Source organism: Pieris napi, chromosome 2 (genome assembly GCF_905475465.1).
Source record: "Pieris napi chromosome 2, ilPieNapi1.2, whole genome shotgun sequence".
Taxonomy (NCBI): Eukaryota; Metazoa; Arthropoda; class Insecta; order Lepidoptera; family Pieridae; genus Pieris; species Pieris napi.
The window spans coordinates 5,699,155-5,723,406 of record NC_062235.1 but is presented as its reverse complement, the minus strand read 5'-3'; the positions used below and the strand labels follow the sequence as shown (position 1 = coordinate 5,723,406).

General features: G+C 34.8%; 2 protein-coding genes across 7 annotated transcripts; one reads left to right on the top strand and one right to left on the bottom strand.

The window, feature by feature from the left end:
• Positions 1-974: 974 nt before the first annotated feature.
• On the bottom strand, positions 975-13,122 carry LOC125057270 (rhomboid-related protein 2). 5 transcript variants are annotated; one of them, XM_047660865.1, is made up of 7 exons: positions 12,757-13,122; positions 10,166-10,424; positions 7,337-7,435; positions 5,346-5,586; positions 3,105-3,318; positions 2,411-2,561; positions 975-1,879 (listed from the first exon to the last, which is right to left on the bottom strand). In XM_047660865.1, exons 1-7 carry the CDS (start codon positions 12,841-12,843, stop codon positions 1,734-1,736), a joined length of 1,197 nt encoding a protein of 398 aa, XP_047516821.1. In that variant the 5' UTR covers positions 12,844-13,122; the 3' UTR covers positions 975-1,733. The 5 variants fall into 5 exon arrangements, with proteins under 5 accessions (XP_047516821.1, XP_047516827.1, XP_047516837.1 ...); XM_047660871.1 differs by lacking the exon at positions 7,337-7,435 and adding an exon at positions 9,646-9,687 and having other exon boundaries at positions 12,757-13,121; XM_047660881.1 differs by lacking the exon at positions 7,337-7,435 and adding an exon at positions 9,646-9,687 and having other exon boundaries at positions 5,346-5,550; positions 12,757-13,121.
• Positions 13,123-13,655: 533 nt separating this feature from the next.
• LOC125057259 (Meckel syndrome type 1 protein homolog) lies at positions 13,656-23,581 on the top strand. 2 transcript variants are annotated; one of them, XM_047660844.1, is made up of 8 exons: positions 13,656-14,001; positions 18,920-19,017; positions 19,110-19,577; positions 19,931-20,135; positions 20,474-20,626; positions 21,185-21,320; positions 22,163-22,398; positions 23,178-23,581. In XM_047660844.1, the coding sequence occupies exons 2-8, from the start codon at positions 18,941-18,943 to the stop codon at positions 23,406-23,408; spliced, it is 1,506 nt and encodes a 501-aa protein (XP_047516800.1). In that variant the 5' UTR covers positions 13,656-14,001; positions 18,920-18,940; the 3' UTR covers positions 23,409-23,581. The 2 variants fall into 2 exon arrangements, with proteins under 2 accessions (XP_047516800.1, XP_047516808.1); XM_047660852.1 differs by lacking the exon at positions 13,656-14,001 and having other exon boundaries at positions 18,917-19,017; positions 20,017-20,135.
• The last annotated feature ends 671 nt before the right edge of the window (positions 23,582-24,252 follow it).

Genomic DNA, 24,252 nt, shown 5'->3' with positions numbered 1-24,252 from the left:
TTTTTTTCTGATTGAAAAAAAAAAATTAGGAAAACGGTTGACCTTAACGGCCATCTCTGCAACTTCTCGCTAACTCCATACCTAAACGCTCAACATTTCACTTATTTTGTTTTAGTCGTAAATAAAATCACGAAGCAATTTTTTTTCTCTCTTTACAATAACAATCCAACGCATTTACGTAAGAAACCCACATTTTGAAAAATCTCACGTGAGATTGGGGGTTGGGGGAGGGGGTTGAATAAAATCTCACGACATCTCACCAGGGGGGGAGGGAGTCACAGAAAATTTAAAAAACACCTCACGTAATTTATGGACGCCCCCTTACTTCAAATTCTAGTAAATTGCATCTTTTATTTGAACTAAGGTTTACTTTTTAATGCACAACAAATTAAAGTGATCTTATCAGTCCAACTGTGACTGTCGCGGTTGCTCCCTCTGAAGTCTCATTTCACGTGAAAATTACGCAGATCATACTAAGCAAACTTGTCGATATTGAAATTAATCAAAACAATTTATAATGTAGTTTAGAGTTTTTGTCTCTCATATATTTTGTACCACATGTATCTCATGTATCTTGGCAAATAAAGGATTTATTTATTTATTATTTATATACGTAAGGAGCGATGTAGCCCATTCTTTCTGCAGTTTATTTATTGTTAGTTAAAATTTTAGTTCTAGAAAGACTAAGACGGAGAAATGTGACACGTCACGTTAAGGAGTGCTAGATAGATTGCAATAGATTTTCAGGACATCTGGCACTATGTTGCGGCGGAGAGAAATTACACACAGATCTCATCAATATCTATTGTTTAGTCTGATCATTTCTAGCAACCAAATTGTTAATAAAAACTAAATCAATCTATGCACTCTTTTAACTATGGTACTTTATGTCAAATGAAAGAAACTGGAGTATTTAAGTTAAAACGGTGGAGTTAAATTTTTAAGAATAATTTGACTTTTTGAGGTCGACTTATATAACGCAGTTTCATAGCTACACATTTCAGCACTCATGCAGACAAATAAATACAAAACAAGCACTTATCATTACGCTAATATTTTATCAATTAAACTAATTGCGTAACTGAAATATAACCTTCGTTACAATTAAAAAATCTGTGGCATTCCGACTTCGATTAGAAAAAAATACATATTTTCACAATTTTAAATTTATTAATTTTGACATCTTGACCGGAGTCAGATGTGCAATTTTATATTTAAAATAATTAATTTTAAAATTGTAATAATAAACCGGGTTTTAATCTAGTAGTGTATCATTTTTTTAATGCATTCCGACTCGGTTCGTCTAATAGCTGCTCGTAAGCAATCTTAATATCACACTAACGCCGGGATCATAATCGAAATACCTGTCATAATTACTATGAATTGCAGATTTTATGGAAACAACAAGTACAGTCATTACGATTAGTAAATATAGCACTTGAGCTTAAATGCCTCACATAAATAGCTAGCATATAAATATCAATATTACCCTGGTAATACGGGCAAATCAACATTTAGGTTAGAAATTGAATTCCCCGACTATTACAAAAGGTATAATAGCCAAGGTTTCATTCTAACTGTTGTTTGAAAAATTGTTAAGAATTTAAATTGAAAAAATTTCGTAATTAATATTTCATGTATGTTTATCAAAAATTTACTTTAAACTTTTCATTCCCATCAACATATTCTTTACGTTCCATTATTTTTACACTTATTTATTAAGTAGAGATCATTTATAGGAACCGTGACTCCCAGAAGATGTTGGCAAGAATTCCGGCGATCATCAAAGAGAAGTATAGTATGACTGCCGCCCACCACAACCTCTTCTCCCATTTGCGCTTTTCTAGATTTCGGAGTACGCCAATTCCGACCAGAAGTCCTGAAATTATCGTTAACCAATTATATAAACTTTTTAAGTAGTCAAATTTGACATTTGTATCGAATAATCCACGGGTATTAACAGTTTTAAATTGATTTGACTTTGACATTGTTAGTTTAAAAGCTCTGTGACATACGATGACAACGGCAGTTGACAGTTACGCCATTGCTTTTGACAAGACAGCGAAATAGCAGGGCTTTAATTTAATAATCAAAATCATTTTTAAAACCATTTTTTCTACACAAAGATTGACATGTATCAAAGCTCAAAACGAAATTGGTACTTGAGATGCGAATTGATATATGGCATTTAAATTTGTTAGGCATTTTGGTAAAATGTTAAAATAAACAATGGAAACTAAAATATATATTTCTTTACCGCTTAGTAAACGTGTATATTGAGTTAAAATGCACATAATATAGAAAAAATCATAATAGTTTTTAAAAATTTGAAATGCATGCTCTTGCTATATCATCATTGGGTCCTCTATTTAGTGATAAGAATCCTTTTAGATAAACGAAATATCCTTACCAGCAACGGCACCTCCAAGATGTGCGACGTAACCAATATTCTGCTGCGTCTGTTTCCAATATCTATCGTACACCGCTGTACCGACGTCCACCCCCGCCAAAAGAACAAATACCAGCAGCTGGATTATTGCAAACTCCATTTCTGCCCAATTCTGTAATATAGATTATGTATATGTAAAAGCTTTTCTATTGTTTTGGGCAAAACAATGGCAAGATATTGATGCATAAAGTAGTCTCTGAGAGACCAAATGTGCGAATAAACTCTAAAAAAAAAAGTTGCTTCATAAGACGTCTTTAAAGAAATTATTCAGTTAGATGATGTTTTTTTAGGTTAAACCAACTACAGTTGAATCTCTATAACTCGAATGTCTAGGGAAATTCAAAAATTCGGCAAAAAAATCGAGTTAACGAGTTTTCGACTTAACAAGAACTTCGAGTTACAAAGTCTAAATAATTCGAGAGTGTATTTAGGCCTTTAGCGAAAGGAAATGTCAATTTTTTTCGACTATTGAAGATTTCGACTTAAGAAGGTTCGAGTTATAGAGATTCTACTGTATTACAAAAAAGTACTAACAATTCTTTCGTGAGTATTTGTTTATTCTCTATTCATTGTTGTTGTTCATCATATAAATTATTATAAGATTGATATGAAAGTGGAAGCTGAAAACTAGTCTATTTCTACTTAAATTATCTACCATTATAATAGTAGCAATATGCGCCGTAATTAGCGCATACACTCCTCCAGATGCGCCTGCAAGGTAGACCTTGGGGTCGGCCAGACTGGTGGCTAGTGACCCGGCAGCTACTCCGGCCAGGTAGACGAGAACCACGCGCCACCACTTGTGAACCATCTCCAGTGGTACACCAAGAAACAGCTGCACCAGAAGATTGACTAGTAGGTGTACTACGCTGAAATTTTAGGATTATAATGTAGTATGTACGTCTCTTGGCTTACGAATTAAAACAAACACATATGTACATAATAATATTTTTTTTTTTAAAGACAATTCACACCAATTGTCCTAGTCCCATGCTAAGCTGGTGAAGCTTGTGTTATGGGTACTAGGCAACGGATATACATACATATTATAGATAGATAGAAACATAAATACATATTTTTAAACGCCCAAGACCTAAGCACAACACCAAATGCTCATCACATCGATGTTCGTCTCAGCCGGGGATCGAACCCGGGACCCATGGATTCGCAGTCAGGGGTACTAACCACTAGACCAATGAGTCGTCCATGCATTTATAAAGATCATTGCGTCTATAGTAAACTTCTCCCCGATGCACGCGATGATATGATATATCATCGCGTGCATCGGGGAGAAGTTATATATAGCATAACCTCCTTGTTCTCCAAAATAATGGAAACCATTTTTAATAGCCAGCTCTTGAGTTATCTAGAAGGCCACCAGTTGATTAGCGATTCTCAGTACGGCTTTCGTCGTGGTCGCTCAGCTGGTGACCTCCTTGTATACCTTACCCATAGGTGGGCAGAGGCAATCGAGTCCAAGGGGGAGGCGCTGGCGGTAAGTTTGGACATAGCGAAAGCCTTCGATCGGGTGTGGCACAGAGCACTGCTCTCGAAGCTTCCAGCCTATGGGCTTCCCGAGAAATTATGCGATTGGATCTCCAGCTTTCTGGCCGATCGGAGCATCAAGGTCGTCATCGACGGAGCATGCTCCGACCTTAAACCTGTGAACGCTGGGGTCCCACAAGGCTGTGTTCTATCCCCGACCCTATTTCTTCTGCATATCAATGATATGTTGCAACTTAGCAACATTCACTGCTATGCGGATGACAGCACTGGGGATATTCTTTACACTGGCCGGGCAGGTATTTCTCGGGCTGTTGTTGATGAGTACCGGAACAAACTTGTGTCTGAAGTCGAAACTCTACTACGTGGAGTCTCAGACTGGGGCAGACAAAACCTAGTCCAATTTAACCCCAAGAAGACACAAGTTTGCGCGTTTTCCGCTAAAAAAACACCCTTTGTCGCTACTCCTCTTTTCGAAAACACTCTTCTTAAAGCCACAGCCAGCATTGGAATACTTGGCGTTGACATATCGAACGACGTTCAGTTTCGCGGTCACTTGGAGGGAAAGGCTAAATTAGCCTCCAAAAAGCTTGGTGTGCTCAGCAAGGCGAGGCGGTACTTCACTCCGGGCCACCGCATGCAACTATATAAAGCGCAAATTCGGCCCCACATGGAGTACTGCTCTCACCTCTGGGCGGGGGCTCCCCAGTACCAGCTCCTTCCACTTGACCGTATACAACGCAGAGCGGTTCGAATCGTCGACGACCAATCCCTCTCCGAGCGGCTTGATCCTTTGGCGTTGCGTAGAGATGTGGGGGTCACTCTGCATCTTCTACCGCATTTACCATGGAGAGTGTTCAGAGGAGTTGTTCGGATTAATACCTGCAGCTGAATTTCATCATCGGACGTCGAGACAGAATACGAAATTCCACCCGTATCACTTCGACGTCCGCCGTTCCACAACTGAGCGTTTTTCAAGGCAGTTTTTGCCGCGCACAACCACTATGTGGAACCAGCTGCCCACTGAAATATTTCCGAACCAATTCGACTTAGGGTCCTTCAAGAAAAGAGCGTTCCTATTCCTAAAAGGCCGGCAACGCACTCGCGAGCCCTTTGGCATTGCGAGTGTCCATGGGCGGCGGTATCACTTAACATCAGGTGAGCCTCCTGCCCGTTTGCCCCCCGTTCTATAAAAAAAAAAAAAATATGATAAATATAATAACGTAATAGTAGGATCAAGAACTAATTGCGCACAAAGAACGAAAATTAGACGACCTCAGGGATGCATGTCGCACGCTTAAGCCTTGAGCAATCACTGCTCCCTCCAGTTAATTCTACAAATTTGAAATGAAATGGACTAAAGAACAGAGGAAGCGTTTCAAATAATACTTACTTTACATGCACCAGCATATACGTCAGGAATCTCCATGCCTCGTGTCTTTTCCGTGGATTGTAGAGAAATAGTTTCGCTATGGGTCCGGTCGCAGCTGTTTTCCCCTGGGCTTCATCATAGCAGAACAGGACAATCTCCACCAAGGATATGATGATCATGGAGATGGCTGGTGGCCAGCAACTGTACTCCTCTTCGTAGGTTCCGTCTGTGTACGTGAATACTGCCTTGCTACGAGTTCGGACTGGTTAACGCAACACAAAGGGAACGGGATGGGGCAGGAATACATTGCGGTAAAAATAAATAAGGGAAAATATATAAATATGTAATATCAAAATTACGTTACGGAGTATGTTTTAGAATTTGGTAGAATACATTATTAAAGACGTGTTATATTCATCCAAGATGACGCCATAAAACGACATCAATTTGAGACATATTAGGCAATTAATAATTAAGAAATTGTATAAAGTTGATAACAATAGATCAGAAATAGATCACGCGCCACGAGTATGACCATTACGACATAGCAGGACGCATTAAGTCAATTAAGTGGTCGCGTGTTGAAAAGGGCAAATTGTCGTTAATAGAGTAATTGTAAGCGAATTTTAGAATTTTTCGTTCGCAACCAATTGGTAGAAAAAAACAGTTCAATTATGAATATTCAAGAAGAATATTGTAACATAAGGATAAACACATACAAACAGTAGGTAAGGGGTGGGAAAGAGAAAGAAAATTGTTAGTACTTATTGCATGCTATATGTAAAGCTAAATAAGGAAGGTGAATTCATTAAAATGCCTTTGTGAACCTTCCTTATTCAATGGTTTAGATAATGAGAACAACAACGTTGACCTTGTACAATTATGTGAATGCTTTTTTAGTATGATAAATATTATAGCATATTTTCCCGTCACCTCTGAACCAATGACCGTGAAAAAGCAAAAAAGTATTTGATGTACAAGAATTGCATTTTAATATTCCTTAAAGTGATCAGATAGCGAAATTTGCATACCAAAATACGCATACACTTGCTTTACATATGTAAGTACAGTTTTAATTGACCACTTGCAGAAACCTTGTGTTTTGTAAGTTTTAAACATTTTCACATAATTATTAAACCACCATAATAATCACTTAAAATTCAACCAACTACACTTTAAACATTCCTTTATTTGAAATATATTTGAGAATTGTTCACAAAGTTGCAACTCTTCGTTTCCAATTTTCGGGAAATAATCGATATTTTCCCACGTTCCAACAATAAATACGTGCATCACAGGGCTCAATGTTAAGTAGAACTAGTGAGACTCGAGGCGATTGTGCTTAGTTCAAGGGTCGCGGTCTTGTAATCTTATTTACATTGGATTTACCTGTTATCATACAGGTAAATCTCCATTCATAGGTTAATTTGCATTTCTTTTTTTAAGCCGAAAATACTATTTTGTTAATAGAAACTCTGAGAATAGTTACATAAAAAGGCGATTGCAGGCTTTGTAGGATAGACATTTTTTATCTCATTTTAATAAAAGACACCTTATAGAGATAGCTACAATCCTATCTTTAGGTAAATATGAAAGTCTGTCAGTGTCTTTTGCGTACAAAGGACAATAGGTGGGCAGGTTTCAGTCAACAGAAGATTCCTTCAACGTTCCATTGAATTTGTTTAATGCTCTCAGCACTCGAAACGACAAATAATATATATAAATATTTAACATATTTGACCTTTCGTTTGGACCCCAAAGGAATAAGGTGATGACCGCGCTATTTTCAGGGTCAAATAAATTGTGGATAAGGCCGAATTGCTTTTTTCTGAGCTGCTAGTTGCTACACGCGATTTCGTCTGCGTAGAATTGGCATAAACATATGACATGTATCTGTGATCCTATAAATCTCTATATACCAAAGTAGTTCTACAAATGTGACAATCTACTTGCATTTATTATGGTTAGAAAACGTGTCTAAGAATAAAGTTATTTATTATTTTTGGTATTACCATTCGGTCGTGATCTTGGCGTTTGAATAGTTCTTATGTTTGTTGATACATCTGTTTCTAGCCTTAGTACTTGTTGAATGTTTTGCGTCCTTCGTGCTCCTATGTTAATAGATTTGTTAATAAACTTTGTTGTGTTTAAAGCTTATTTAACATTAAGTAAAAATATCGTACACAACAATTGAAGTGAAAATGATAAATAGTTTCAGTAACAAACTTATCTTCGGAATTTGCAAAACAACTCATTTTAAAGAAACTGCGTTAATTAGCAACCAAGTTGAACTGAACCGTATTTTGAAGTGAAACTTCTTTAGGCGCATTAGGGTAAAATTTTTACGGATGAAACGTAATAATAATAATATTTAGCGTCACGAAGATTTGCAGCGTTTTTGTCAAGAAAAGGAAGAGAGTGATTGAGAGAGAGTGAGAAGGGCGAATTACTTTATAGAAATTATATTTTTAAAATTAAAATTTCGTAAAGAGAATTTATGAAATGCAAAATAATTTATTGAAATCTCAAATGACGAATTGTAAATTTTCGACACTTTTAATATTTTAATGACAATAAATTCATTAAATTCCTAACATTTTTTCCCTCCCTCTTAGTCTCGGAAATCTAAAGTTTTAGATTTGTATAAATATGAACAAGACTTAAAAATTAGTTTGCTAAAGAAGTTTCACTTCTGACATGCGTATATTGTACGCACGCACTTTTTTCTTCTAATAAAACAGCTCTAAAAATCTATTGGCGTTATTATCAGTAATTGGCTAGAAGTAAAATAAAGCAAACCTAACACACACGACACAGGAACATTATACGAGTGACCAATAGCATATTATCAGGGTGATAAGAAACAGGTAGTAAAACAAACTGTGTCCGTCGTGTTTAACGAAGGTTATGCGGATTAACTGACAATCAAGAATTATAAATGTAGAATAATACAATAACATACGATATTTTTGTATTATAAATTATTGTTCGAAAATCAATTTGGGCGTAAGAATTACATTGTTATAAGAATGACGTAAGAATTCTACATTATATTTAAGATGTTCTAAATTTAGTAGAATACTCTCTCAAATAGTTTGACTTATGTATAAAAATATTGAAGGTACGTTATAACATTTTACACTTTCTATGTACAAAAATGTGTTTGAATAGGAATAGGTAATATTATTATTCTTTACGTTTGTATAATACAACAGTACCACGATATTAATAAACAAATATAAGTTTTACGTATGTCACATATTTGTTTAACCCTCCGTGCTTTTACGGATTACTCACAGACCTAAATACTAAAGTATTAAACTAATCAATAGGCTATTCACCTGGTTCTAACGTCGAGACCGATTCTAATTTTCATTTCCTTTTGACAATTATTTTTGTATGACGTCACATTTCATTCGACGAATATGTCGAAATATACTTCAATAATTTTTCAACATAATACTTGTTAAAAATACGTTTTGGATACCTGACTCATATTCATAAAACTGCGGTAAAACCTATCATTTGACAAAAACCTCACGTACTTTATGATAACTCACAAATTCCTACCTCTAAATGTACTTTAATAAGTAATTTTTGTTTTAGCCTTGCTTATAAATGGCATAACGGCATATATTTTTTCTCTGAAGGTCCCTGACGAATAAATTTTTTATTGCTGTGAAGTTCATTATTTTTGTTTCATTTGTTTTCGGAATTTGTTTACACGTTATGATAGATATTATGATAGACATTAATTAACCCCAAATGTGCCTTTCAACCACTATATTACATTTTTATTAGTATTCATATAAATTTTGAAAGATTTTTTTAACTCAATGATATTATTTTACGTAATAATATATATGATATTAGAATATCCTTTGTGGAAAAAATACTTTAAAAACTGACAGTAATATTTCAGGTTAAGAATTTGTAAAATGATATTCTACCTTAAACCTATTACAATGTCACCGGTTATCGTTATCAATATCTTTATCGTGTTAATTTGTTGGCGTTTATCCAGCATTAAACTTATCTATAAAATATGGTTGCATTTTAGTATAAGCAAAGCATTATATATTCTATATAACGTCGACGTACAAAAATTGGGATAAAGTTTGACCTAGGATTTTTTTTTTTTCTGGAACCAGTTTCGCATTTACAAGTTAGTTTAAACTTATATTTTTAAGGTATCCTAACGTCAAAAATACCACGCTAGCAACACACAAAACTAATGAAAATGAATTTTGAATTTGGAATGATGCGTACGAATGACAATTGACAAAAACCAATGATCCAAAAAAATATTCAAAAAAAGTACCGCCATCAGACGACGAGACTGGCTGGAATCCAGACCACCTTCCTATTGAAAAAAATATACTCTTGATAACGTTTAATTATTTACAAGATTTATACAGCTTATTAATAATTACAGTGTTCCGATATGTACATTAACTGTATGTATAAACATGCTATTAATTTTTAATTCAGGCATTAATTATCATGCATCATACTTTTCATTCGGGATTCTGGGAAATTAAATAATTTTATAATAAATATACTGGTTATTACTCTATATGTATTCTGGTTTGGGAAAATGTTGCAAATCAAATCCTAACAAAAACTGGAGAATTAAAATTTAAAACATACCTACTATCTAAATTTAAAAAGTTTAATAAATATTTAGAGCAAATACACGTTAGACAAAAGATATATACAAGAACGAACTTTAATTTTGTCATCAAATTTACAAGCATTCCGTCACGCTTTTAATATTGATTAGTTGAATACTTATATTTTGAATATTGATACCACTTTTAATGGTTTAAAAATAAATATACCTGTCGTATCTATTGGTCCTCGATGGGGTATAATTGAATGCACATATCTGGCAACAAAGTGCCCGAACACAGCTTTTAAGGCTGGGTTGTGCATCATCTCCACAAACTCGGCGAACTCGAGGTAACCCGAGTTGTCTCGGTCTGCCAATGCCATGATCTTTTCCACCACATTATCGGGTAGGTCATGATCGTATTCCCTTGATTCGATTATGTTTTTAAGCTCTACGTATGATATTCGACCGTCGTTGTCTCTGTCGTACTGAAAACAATACGCAATATTAATACTTACAAAGCATCCATAAACCTATATGTATTTACGTTTTTATATAAAACGGTATCATAATGACACTGGTTAAATTAAACAAAAATATATATATATTTATCTTTTTAATATAGTGTTATTGGTGAAAAATAATGCAGTAATTATATTTATTATGACATAAAAAGAAAAATTATATTTGATGACCGGTAAAGTCCGTTTTTAGTTTTTACCTTATATAAAAGTAACAGACGCAACAACGTTTTACACCAATGTTTTTATGTAAATAAAAAGCGAAAGTAAGGGAGATTATATTATGATGTCCACCAACCCCTTTAAAAGGCGGTTTACTAATTATGCTCAGACGCCCCGACCACGTTTCATAAAACTATTAGTTTAGGGTTACCCTTACTATGGCAAGGCAATCTAAATCCGACTTGTGCTCGATTGCATGCCCTAATCTCAATAGAATTCGGTCAATGACTACCATCGTATTAAAACAAATATTGATTGTTCGTCACTGTTTATTCTGATTACAATGGGTTAACTCAGCTAATGAAACTATTCGCGTTTTCATTTAGCATGTGCCAATCGGCCCAATCATTTGATTACAAATGATAATGTTAACTGAAAATCGTTAGAACATTTTATTTTTTCATCATTCGCCTCTTTAATTTTATTAAACGATTGATTTTATGTCTGCTAATAATCGTTTATTAAAATATACAAGAATTTACAATACCTACAAGAAACAGGATTTTTTAAAGAGCCGTGTATGAAATACGTAATACATATTATGTAAAACTCGACACTGGTTTTGTAATCCTGTTAGTTAATTCTTTGCTTTAGTATTTAAACTAATATTATTTATGAACAGGAAAGACTTGAGTTTTTATTTTTTTAATTGGCAAACTAAACGAGACGTAGCACGAACTAAAATATAAAAATTCAATTTAATTTGGACGAACGGGAGTCAAACTCAGCGTCACAGTCTAGTCTAGTTTCTGAATCTTACCCTAATATCTTTTAAGGTCGACACATTATAGCCATTTTACTATCATTAAATTTATTTTAAAATAATTAATTTCGAAGCTGTTTTTAAAAACTTTAGTATCCTAAAAATATATATATTATCCTATAATCATTTAAATAACTACAGTATTCATCAAAACTAAATAAAATTGCCCCTGCCATTATTTGATTTCAAAGGAATTATTATATTGTTTTAAAATAATTGACGAGTACCACGCGCGCATTCAAGGTGTGTTCGGATCTGAAGTGCTACAATTTATAAAATACTCGTGCCATCACCATCAACATAATTTTAGCGACAATTGTATCTTTAGTGACAGTTGTACCAAAAATATATAGATCAAACCCTTTTTAAAGCATAACAAATATCGCCCATGCTCAGTAGTAAAGAGCCTAGCATATTGGCACAAACCTATTCTCTCCTGACTAAATAATAATTGCCGAGAGTTAAAAGGCATGATATGCTCATTATGAAAGTTATGGGACTACAGTGTATTTTGCAGCTGATTAATTTATAACAAGAAAGATAAATCTAAAAGCATTTTTGATAAAATTACCTACTTCAAGTATTAATCATCACTTATGTACAAGGAAAAATTTAGAACATCTATGAATCATACCATGTTGCTATTCATAGAATATTTTCACATGAATTTCAAATATATATATGGCACAAAGTAATATGCTTGTATTTTTATAATAATATATCTAAAACATAAATGTCATACAATAGATTTAATATACCAGTTGTAAATAGATTTAAAAAAACTTATTTTGGAATAATGCCAATGGCCTGGCAGTGCTTTCACAAATACATATTATATCAATTGTGGTTAAAATACCTCAAAGCTATTAACAAAAACCAATATGAAATATAACAATGAATTCAACATTTAGTTTTGTTTGAATTTAATATTGATATGTGCACACAATCTAAGCCAATACAGATGTGAATTTAGAAAATGTGTATTGCTTTCATGTTAAACCATTGTTTAGATCAGATCGTAGGTAGTGAATTAAAACATTACCACATGTTTTTGAAACTATGAATTAAACTAACAATAAATAAATCAAAATAATTGAAACTATTACAATTATTATCTTAGTCTATCAAATAGAATTATTTTCAAGTACAAAACAACAATTTAACAAGTAAAACTTTCAAAAAACCTAAATGAAAACCCACACTGCATATATGTTACTTTCACTTTAAGGGTTGGCATGTATATAGGTAGAGTGTATACGACATCTTCAACGTAAATACGTACGTTATACTAAAGCCTTATTTTTGACAGAATACCTTGTTGAAAATCCTTCTCCAATATAAATCCGATCTCGTCGGTGTAAGCGGTATAGACACTGCTGTTTCCCGTTGAGTGGCCTGCATTTTACACTGATTTTAAGTGTGGTTTATTACCTGTAATTCTGTTATATTTTAATAAATTACACTTTAATCTTTTTTTGGCTTAGCTTAAAATCATCATCGATTTATTGTGCACGCCCAAGATAAGATAGCGTTGTACTCGATTTACTTTATGTTTGATCGTGTTTATATTACTGATAACAATATTTCACACCACACAGCCTGTGCCAATAGTACCGTTATGCATACTGACAAATACTGATTACTGAGAGTGACTACTGACATAAAGTAAGATAAAAATATGAAAATTTAGAACCCGACATTTATATCGCGGTAAACACAAATACAGATGACAAGTTTCAACTATCAATGTCAACCATTAATTTTGTTTTTGGAGTTTATGGCCTGGTATCTAGACCTTTAGGCCAAGTCTTGAGTATTTTTATTTGGTTTATTATAATTTCCCCACTGTATTTTTGATGAATTTATATAGAGGCACGTAATAGGATCTATTTTTTAACATATTACTCAGGCGGCGGGAGGGATCTTGCACTGTCACTTGATTTTGCACTGTGTCACTAATTTCACTGACAAGAATCAATCTGGGGGTAATTCTTCTCTCTACGAGCAACAGTGGTTCCCAGGTTCCGTGGTTCCCAGGAACAACCTATTTAGTTGAAACATAGGGAAAATATAACACAGTTCTGAGGTTATCGCTCTCGAATTTTATGGTCTACTTTGTCTAAGATGTAATATCTATATCTATTATCTATGTATTTTTATTTACTGTTGTCACAAAGCCTGCCATGCGTGTGCGTGCGCCATGGGTGAAAAAAAAAATACTGTTGTCATAGTGATAGCGCCAAATAACTAATAAGACAACAAGTAACAACTAACAAGTATACATAATACAAGTACTAAGTAGTGCATCTTGCATCAATCTCCTTCGGGTAAATCGGGCCTTCTCCATCTACACGACACTGGCGAAGTATCACAATAAAACATATCACATCACAAATAAAAGCCATTAAAAAATTTAAAAAAAAAGTAATGGAAACTATGCTGAATGTAATATAAATAACGTAATAGCAAAATCAGGCGTAATACTAAAATGCTAGAACAGTTCGTATTATTATGGTATTATTGTGGTAATTAATTGTGCCAACTAGATGTAAAATATTCTATTGATGTGCCTCCGGAAAACATACAGCATTGTATAATGAAGAAGAAGCAATGTATACTTAGCCATGAAGTGCGATACATACCGAGTGAAATAGTTCCGCTTAGATAGAATAGATGGCGCTGTAATCGCCTCAACTTCATACTTATCTTAACCAGCTAGGACGGTGTCATTTCCACAGTCATAGCGTTGTGTACTTTCGCCGCGTGCGGTCGAAACCGAAACAACTCAACAACTTAAAACCTTATAGTCTTTCTTAGTGTTAATTATTAGCAAAACGCATTATTATACATCACAATTGCGTAATGGACTCACGATGCCGATAAGGCCGCCGCCGGGGCCGATCAGGCAAGTAGTCTAAAAAAGTGTCGAGCAAGGTCGCGAACAAGACAAAGAGGACTCCACGTGCACCAGCAGCGCGTCTGATAGCGACTCGGAGCGCGAGGGACAGCCACGACAGAAAAGGAAGTGTAGCGAGTAGCACAGGTAACGGTCGATCCCATGATCGACGCGTTATATAATCAGGTGAGTTTCCTCACAAATTTTATAATGCATCAACGATATTATGTACCAAATGTCAACGCCAGTGCGTCCAATGACGAGGGTACCCACTGACCGACCAACTACTATTGCCATTTTTTATTAATCCGTCGACCCGAAAATCGAAATCTCGGGGCTTAGTCACAAATATTGATCACAAATATTGATGATAAAAAGATTATTAAGAAAGCCGATAAAAAAGAAAAAAATTACAAAATAAATATATAAAAATATAATAATATAAAAATATAATAATATATTAAGCTTTTAAAACTCCTATGTCAAAGGGAATTACTACAATCTGGATTACAAAAAATCATAAACTGGACTCGTAATAAACCAACGGAATTAAAACCCGCGATTAAATCTTTTCACAAAAATATCCTATATTGTTGGTAATGAATCACCTTCTTACAAATTGCATGAACAAACCCTGCAAATTGTATGCGGAAAACGAGCGGAATGTATAGAAACTAGGCGTAAAAGATTAATAAGTAAGATTTCGGACAAAAGTATTCAAACTGCGCTTAGTAATATACCTCCTAGCGAGGAATTTTTATTTGACAAAAGTAAGCTCGCGTCCCTAATATATACAATCCCTCGGTGGGCCGCAATTCTGGTTATCTGCGCCGCAACCTTCAAGAGTAAGAGCTTTTTAAACCTAGATACAAAGAATCGTAAGCGTCTACATCCAAATACACAAACACCGGGCACACACCACGCACAAAAGGGAAAAAATAATTTTCGTAATACCCACCTAAAACAAGAAACGATGCGAACGTTTAACAGGAAAATCGATAGTCATAAACAACTTTAAAACTACCCGTTATCTAACAATGACGGAAAAAAATTACTATCTAACATAATTCAAGGATTCCGCATACCTCTGTACAAGAAACCGCTTTGTTAATTCCAATAAATCGAATAGGAAGTCAATACGCAACCGAACCGTCACCTACGACATCGCAGATAATCATAGAACTCCTGAATCAAGCAAGGTATCCTAAAAACAGTTCTGAACAAAACCCCCAGTTTTATATCCAAAATGGTTCTTCGCAGGAAAAGCAACGGCACGATGCGTTCTGTTGTAGATTTGCGAGAACTAAACCGATTCGTAAAGACAAAACATTTTCGGTTGATCACCCACGGCTTAGTCCCAGACTTTCTTCAACTAGGGGACTGGATGATAAATAGATTTATCACAAGCCTATTTCCATCTACCGTCAGCGAGATCACACCGACCTTTCTTAAGGCTCAGCTAAAAAGGGCAGTTATACGAAAACATGACTTGCCTTCCTTTTGGGCTAGCGTCAGTACCACACCTTTTCTCTGCAGTATCATGTTGGGTCGCGGAGACCTTACGTGCGAAGGGATGTCGAGTGCTAGTCTTCCTAGACGACTACCTTCTGGTCAACCAAGACCACTCCAAGTTAAATTCTCAGGCCGCGGAGGCCGTGAGACACTTGGAACACCCGCCAAGTTAGAGTCTCAGGCCGCGGAGGCCGTGAGACACTTGGAACACCTAGGTTGGAAAATCAATTACCAAAAAATCCGTATTGGTACCAACCAAAAATTTAGAATACCTTGGAATTCGCTGGAATACTATGGTCAGTGTGATGTCGCTACCCAAGGTAAAAATACAGTGCAAAAACCATAGTTATGCGTTGTATTCGCGAGTTACAAAGCTTTGCTAGGGCAAGTAAACTTCGCAAACTTTCAAACTAAACTTGTGCCCCGCGGGAGGCTTCACTGTCGCCAGGTACAGATCTTTCTGCGACAATTCAACAAGATCCGACCCCGTCGAGGTCAACTGCTGCCTCAGATTGTAGGGTAGGAACTGATGTGGTGGCTCGGAGCTACTCATCAGACGACGCCTATACACAAAGAACCTGCAACCCACTTCCTAGCGACGGACGCCTCGGATTGGGGTTGGGGGGGGGGTTCACATCTAGACGGAAACCTTGTCAGGAAAATGGTCATACCAATAGAAAACGTGGCACTGCAACAAAAAGGACTTATATGCAGTGATAGCCGCAATAAAAATAAATGTAAGAATATTACAAAACACACACGTGTTAATACAATCGGACAAATGAAACTCTGATTGCATACATTCAAAGAGAAGGTGGAACGAAATCGATAGGGTTACTTACACTAACCTTCAAACTATTGCACTTGACGGACAAATTCAACATAACTCTGTCGGTACATTACCTACCAGGGTGATCATAGCAGACAGATTATAAAGGGGAAAAAAGGCTGCGTAGTGGCACCTTCCTCCTCTAGCATGGGTGTTTCCCCCTCCAAGTCTGTTACCCTGAGTTTTAGCACACCTAAACCGGGCGACGGGAACCTATCTGATAGTTGCTTCAGATTGGCCGCAAGGTTTCTGGCTGCAGGACCTGAAATCCAGGTCTCTAGATCACCCCCACGAAATTCAATACCTATCGCAGACACTCCTAGATACGACAATTGCACTGTCTCCTCCACAAATACAAGCATTGACCCTAAAAGTTTGGGAAATTGGGGGTGGGGTGCCCAAATAAAAGACTGGTCCACACTGGAAAAAGATTTACTTTTGAAGAGTTGGTCACTCCACCTGTCCACTTATTTACCCGCAATCAAAAGAGGGCTGTCATGGTGTGACAACTCTCAAGTGAACCCAAAATCCCCTCAAACAGCCGATATTGCAAAAAATTTAATATCACTTTTTCTAAAAGAAAATTTATTTATTTAATTAAAAGTAATCTTACAGCTAACATACATAATATTACAAAACAAACACTTAGACAGTACAGAAAGCCAAAACAGGAATTTATCCTATCAACCATCCTTGTTCGCAAATCGGCAATTTTAACTTTTTGCGGTCCCCATGTAGAACAACAAACATGTTCAAATTTTATTATTAAACACATCCTCAGAGTATTAGGAGTAACTAAACCAAAAGTCGTGAAATCATCCGTCACGCGGGACCCGCGAATAGTACTAGACTAGCTTTCTTCCAACCCTCCTAGGGATACTTTATTCGATACGGCTCGCAGAAAAGCCACATTATTGCATTTAGCATTGGGCCGCAGGGTTCACTTTATTAGAAATTACTGACGAGCAATTCGTGGATGATGGTGGTAACATTTATTTAACACCGGTATTCGAATCTAAGACAGACACTCAAGACGCCAGTCAACATGGAAACTTTCTAAACACCACGATAAAACATATGCCCTATCACTTTAGTGAGACTTCAGTTAGTCCTGACGACTCATTGGTCTAGTGGTTAGTACCCCTGACTGCGAATCCATGGGTCCCAGGTTCGATTCCCGGCTGGGACGAACATTGATGTGATGAGCATTTGGTGTTGTGCTTGGGTCTTAGGTGTTTAAATATGTAATTATATGTCTATCTTTCTATAATATGTATGTATATCCGTTGCCTAGTACCCATAACACAAGCTTCACCAGCTTAGCATGGGACTACGTCAATTGGTGTGAACTATCTTTAAAAAAAAATATATATATATATTGCTTTAAGTAACAGGTACAACAAGATCTCAAGTAAAAAATCTAAACAATATTTTTTTATCCATCAACAGCAAAATAATTAGGTCGAAAATCAACCAATAGATGAAATTTTTTATTACACGGGGTAATTGGAAATCTTCAAATACATAGATTCTTTAATCATTACTGCCGCGAGACGACTCTCGTAGAGAAAACTCATCACTCTTTCTTTTATACATTTGCACCATCGTAATTATAGAAATACCTTGTTATGATAGGAAGTTTATATTATTATGTTAATTGTACATCTAAATCAGATGAGTATATAGTTACTAGTAACTGTAGTTATATTTATACCGAAACTAAGAATAATAATTGCTAAATACTTATGCTTTGATTAAGAATAATGGCAAGTAAATAAAATAGTTATATAAACAATAACGGCTTTAGCTAAAGCCCGGACCTTAATTCTTCATAATCATCATAGCGTTGTGTTTTATATTGTACTATATACATCCACCAGCAGATAACAAACACGTCTTCATTATACAATGCTGTATGTTTTCCGGAGGCACATCAATATGACGGTTTTACATAACAATAAAACCGATATTATGTGCCGAGAAGGAAAACATACAGCATTGTAGGAAGCTCTTCCTGGTGAAGACTCTATGACTGTGGAAATGACACCGTCCTAGCTGGTTAAGATAAGTATGAAGTTGAGGCGATTACAGCGCCATCTATTCTATCTAAGCGGAACTATTTCACTCGGTATGTATCGCACTTCATGGCTAAGTATACATTGCTTCTTCTTCATTATACAATGCTGTATGTTTTCCTTCTCGGCACATAATATCGGTTTTATTGTTATGTAAAACCGTCATATTATTGTCGTGTTGTAACAATGAATGATTTTCTAAAAAATAACAAGTCTTCTAATATATATTGGCTTAAGTATCCTTTACAGCATTTGAATTTAACGTAAGTATAATATTGTTTAAGATTAAAAATCATGAACTTCCTTCTTCCATAAGAATTTTTTACAGTTATAATGAATATAATATTTGTTGAAGGTTAAAACTCAAGGCACAGGAGACTATCACATTACTTCCGAAATTTGGAGAACATTTAAAGCAATCTGAGGAAGATGCACAAAATGTATTACAATACCAGGAGAATAATTTTCAGTGGCAGGAAAAATTATTTAGCCAGTATCAGTTTACAAAATTTGGTGATATTCAGAACTGTGTCTCTGAACTGGACTTGGCCTTCAATAGATCTATTCATCAATTCAATAAAAAGCCCCAAAAAGTTTTTACTTATATAAATGAAGAATATGCTTTTCCATTGCCTTTTGAATCAAAAGGTTATGACAATGGGTTTTTTAGTTCTTGTTTTAAAACTTTGAACTTAGAAGATTTTTTCAAAGATCTTGGAAAAGGAGAATCAATGCGCAATTTGTTCAAAAGTGAAGATGATGTAGCCCGTGAGGAAGAATGGAGAGCAATGTATATTTTGTATGATAATTCAAAATATGACGAGTAAGTTACATTTCATCATTATTTTTAATTAAAATATAATGACATAATATTAGTCTATAAACTCACCCTCTCTCTTTTATCACAGCATAAACACAATTTATAAGGTAGAAACAAAAGAGTACACTATATACATACAATAATCAGGGTTAGTATACAATTCACATACCATAAGAAAAATATTACTTAGCATTATTATGTGTTAATTCTTGGTAAACAAGAAGTAAAAGGCACATATGCATTCAGTATAATTGTTTGCAACTCTGAAATGTTGTATGACTATAGTATTAAAAACTGTGCCAAAACATGCAGGCTAATTAATAATAATTATTATAAGGATTGGATATGATTTCCAGAGATAACAACTTAATATTTCAAGATGAGTGCCTTCTTGTATCAATATACCACAATACCAAGTATAATTATATAATGATATCCCCAGATATTAATAATGAATCTAATCCATATGCTGTAGAAAGCTCCTCTGGATATTTGGATTTTGAGTATTTTATAAATGTAGACTTTGGCAAGACTGGCTGTGGAGAGGAGTTCGAGGATTTGGTAAGAAATCCTACTATAATTATTGAAATAAATAAATTCTTATGATATATTCTATATGTTCTTTAACTTAAAATAGATGAATTTATTGCACCAAAATAGTAGCTAACATAATTGTCATATGAAGACGGAGCGGAAACTTAACTGATTTTGACTAATGTTATTCAATTGTACCTCTACCTTAAAGGCTGGCAATGCATATGCAAGCCTCCTGGTGCTGCAGGTGTCCAAGCACTTATATTTCACATGGTTGCCATGTCAGTTTTGTTGATTTAAATAAGCTAAATATGTCTTTTAAATTTATAACTTACATTTTTTTGACATTTATTATTCTCTTCCAGCTTAATAAATTGTTAAAGAAGTTGGAGAAGAAACAAAAACACTTGACAAAATTTGTTATGCCTCCCCTTGGAACAAGGAAATATTACATATCATTAGAAATAGAATCTGCTAAGGATTTTGATGGTGATATTTATATAGAATATCATGTGAAGGTAAATATTTTTTTATATTAAACAACATGCAACTGTATTAAGACTTTTTTTATTTATATATTTCATAATCCTACAGCTAACATAAATTATATATAATAACAAACAGTTACACTGAAAATATAGCCAGAGATGGAATACATAATACATTTTACTACAAAAAGGTTCAAAAATTTACAAAATCAAACAAACAAAAAAAATTAATTATTCAATACATTCAACTAAATAATAAAACCCAATTTGGCTGTGTTGTGTGATGGTGTAAAAGTGAGGGTAAGTACGTGAAGGTGTGTATGTGGGGTATGCTCATGATGCAGGTGATTTTGCGCTATGGATATTCTTAATACTCCATTTAACCATATTCCGCGACAGCTTAAACAGGTCAAGGCTTAAATATTGGTCGTTGTATGTCCGGGCTGCGCGATACGAAACTGAGTTTATATAATAAATTAATGTACATTTAATTATAATATTGTATAAGGTTACAATTGTAAAAGTTTTTAGCAATTGTTTTCATTATCTTAAAGGGCCTTATTAAGGTTTTACTTTTATATATTCTAGATTCCAGAAAACATTGAGTCTGTAAGTTTACTCACAGGAAGGACACATTTGAACAAATTCCTAATAAATGAGGGCATACGCATGTGGACTTTTGGGCATATTGTGGATTTTGAAGTTGAAGGTGCTACTGGAATAGGTATGTACATTATAAATATTAGTAGATCCAAGATTTAAGTAGTATATAATATCAATATTCAATATGTATGTTCTATATATAAATAATTATAAATTTTAAATCCACTTTAATTTGTGTTAATATACACTTAATCTAGGCCAGTTATTGTTGGAGTTATGTTTGGAGTATGGACCCCTTGTGGGTAAGGGCTCCCCTGAACTTTCCATTTGAATCTGTTTTTTGCTTCTTCCATCCATTTCTTAGCGGTCCAACTTCACTTATTTCCTGTATATAAAACTAGAGTATTATGGCTTAGACAGTGGACTGTTTTTCCTTTAATACTGATAAATAGATAGATCAGTATTGGCCTAGTGCCTTCAGCGTGCGACTCTCATACCTGAGGTTGTAGGTTCGATTCCCGGCTGTGCACTGTTCTATGTGCGCAATTAAAATTTGCTCGATGAAGGAAAACATCGTGAGGAAACCGACATGTTTTAGACATAAAAAGTCGACGGCGTGTGTGTGGTACTGGACGCCGATCACCTACTTGCCTATTAGATTTAAAAGTGATCTTGAAACAGATTCAGAAATCTGAGGCCAAAACCTAAAGAGGTTGTAGCGCCACTGATTTATTTTATTGATAATAATAAACGCCTAAAAGTTTTCTTAGTCCCAACATATAAATTCTCTTTGTGACAATATAATGTCTTCAGATTAAGCTTAAGCTTAGATTTCGTAAATTAACCTTGCTTAATAATAGCTTTTATAAGCTCGAATTTATGTTACGTATGAAATTATGAGATAGTGAAGTAAAAAATTTTTAGTTACCGGAACCAACATGAAAAGATTAAATAATTTTTCAGATCCCTTGCCACTTAAGATATTCTTTGAAGTTATATCAGTTGACAGATGGGGGCGACACAGGACTGAGGGTTATACCTATTTTCCACTGGCATTAATACCAGGGTATTTCAAAAAACAGCTGTCCTGTACTAGGCCAGAGGAATTGAACGAGATAGATGCTGAAAGCCGACGTTTTTTTGTTGGGGGCTGTCATTTGATTGAGGATTTGGAAATTCTTGTCAAACCTCAGCTTTATGTGAGCATTATATTGATATAATTGTAAAAAATTTGGTTTAGTTTAGAAAATAAATTATTTCTATACAAGAAAAATCTAAACTTATGTCAACAGATAGGTCTGCTTGAGATAGATTAACCGCGTGTCAAAAGACTAGTCTTAACATTAGCAATCTAATGCTGATTTTTTTTTGAAATCGCAATAGTTTTGGGGTTCATTCATAAAAAATATTTAAAAATACAAAACCTTTATTATAAGTATAGACATAGTCCTGAACTCGGTCATAAATAGCAGTCGTTCCTCATACATCGTATAATGTAAAGAGCATGAAATAGATGCTGAAATGGGTCTGCCCCATATTTGAGGGGACAGAACTACAACGTGTTAGAGTCTGGCTAATGAAAGAAGATAATTGAATTATTTGTCTTGATACTTCATGCAAATGTGATTTATTTGATAGAATATTTCGTTTCTTTCGCAGGATTTGATTATTCCGAATAAAATTGGTTTTTTATAATATAGTTGTAGTTTTCCATGCAATGCTAGTCATTTTAAGTATCAATAGTAAAATACTAAATACGTATAGTATTTAATTTCATAGAAATATAGTTATGATCAATGTAAAAAATAATATAATAAAATCAAGTATCAAGTAAGTTTAATCCACAAAATATATCAAACTTTTAGGGATACCATACTATTTTTTTTTAATTTGCCGCGCTTTTTCGTTATCTTCTTTTATTAGTCAGACTCTAGTATCATTGATAGATTATTAATAAAAAATAATATATTGATTTCAGGCGACAAACTTCAGATTCGTATCCACAGGCAGTATAGCAGTTCACTGGACGGTTATATCTCATTCTCATTCCCCTGGCTGCCATTCCTCAGAAAATCAGTCCACTGTGCCCCATTCCTCGAGCTCTGACCTGATACAGGGGGCTGACGCGGTTTTAAAGCAATATAAGCGGGCGAAAGCAACGCTGGCTGCCGCTACTAGAAGTTTAAGACAAGCTGTGGATTCAGAATGAATGATGCCACTATTTATCGCCCAATCGATCATCAAGGCCGCTGAGAGGGAAGTGGAAAAATTTATAAGTGACTAGCAGACTCGGCCAAGCGTTGCTGTGGCTAAGGTTTTTGTTATACTACATAGTAGTAATCTATTCAAGGAAAACGGTAGGAGAACACCAGTCATGGGGACCACCATGCTTTTTTGGTTGTTATGCCATTAAATTGTAGCTTATGTAAAACGTTGGTACTTTCAACACAGCGCCGTCTGTTAGAATTGTGACTATCAAATAATAAACAAATAATTTGCAATAAAACAATATTGCGGGTATAAATTGAGATGTAAGCTATCCTATCTTTTAAGTTAAATCAAACTACACACGGTGTGCAAATTTGATTGATATCGGTTCGGTAGTTTAGGAGTCCATAGCGGACAAACAACGTGACACGTAATTTATATATAAGGGGAGTGTTTAGAGCAGGGTAACTAAGCTTTATTGGCAAAACGTGTCATCGATCATAGGGACGTGCGTTTGAACCCATGACCCCAATCTTGGAATTAAATTGGATTTATCATTGGAACACTTGCTCGTGTAAGAGAAAGACATGAGGAAACCGCCATGTCTTAGACCATCGTGTCCCTTATGAGGCAGCTCTCCTACTTGCCAAAAAAATATACAGAAATGTGACTCATACCTCATTGGTGTTATGAGACTTTAAACAAAAGTTATCTATACATAAAATAACATATTTATTTTAACGTCAACTTTGTTAATTTCAATAATTTTCGTATGTTATGCATTTATATAGTACACTTGAGACACTTTATTCTTATAATAATATGGTCTGATTGCATCGTATTAA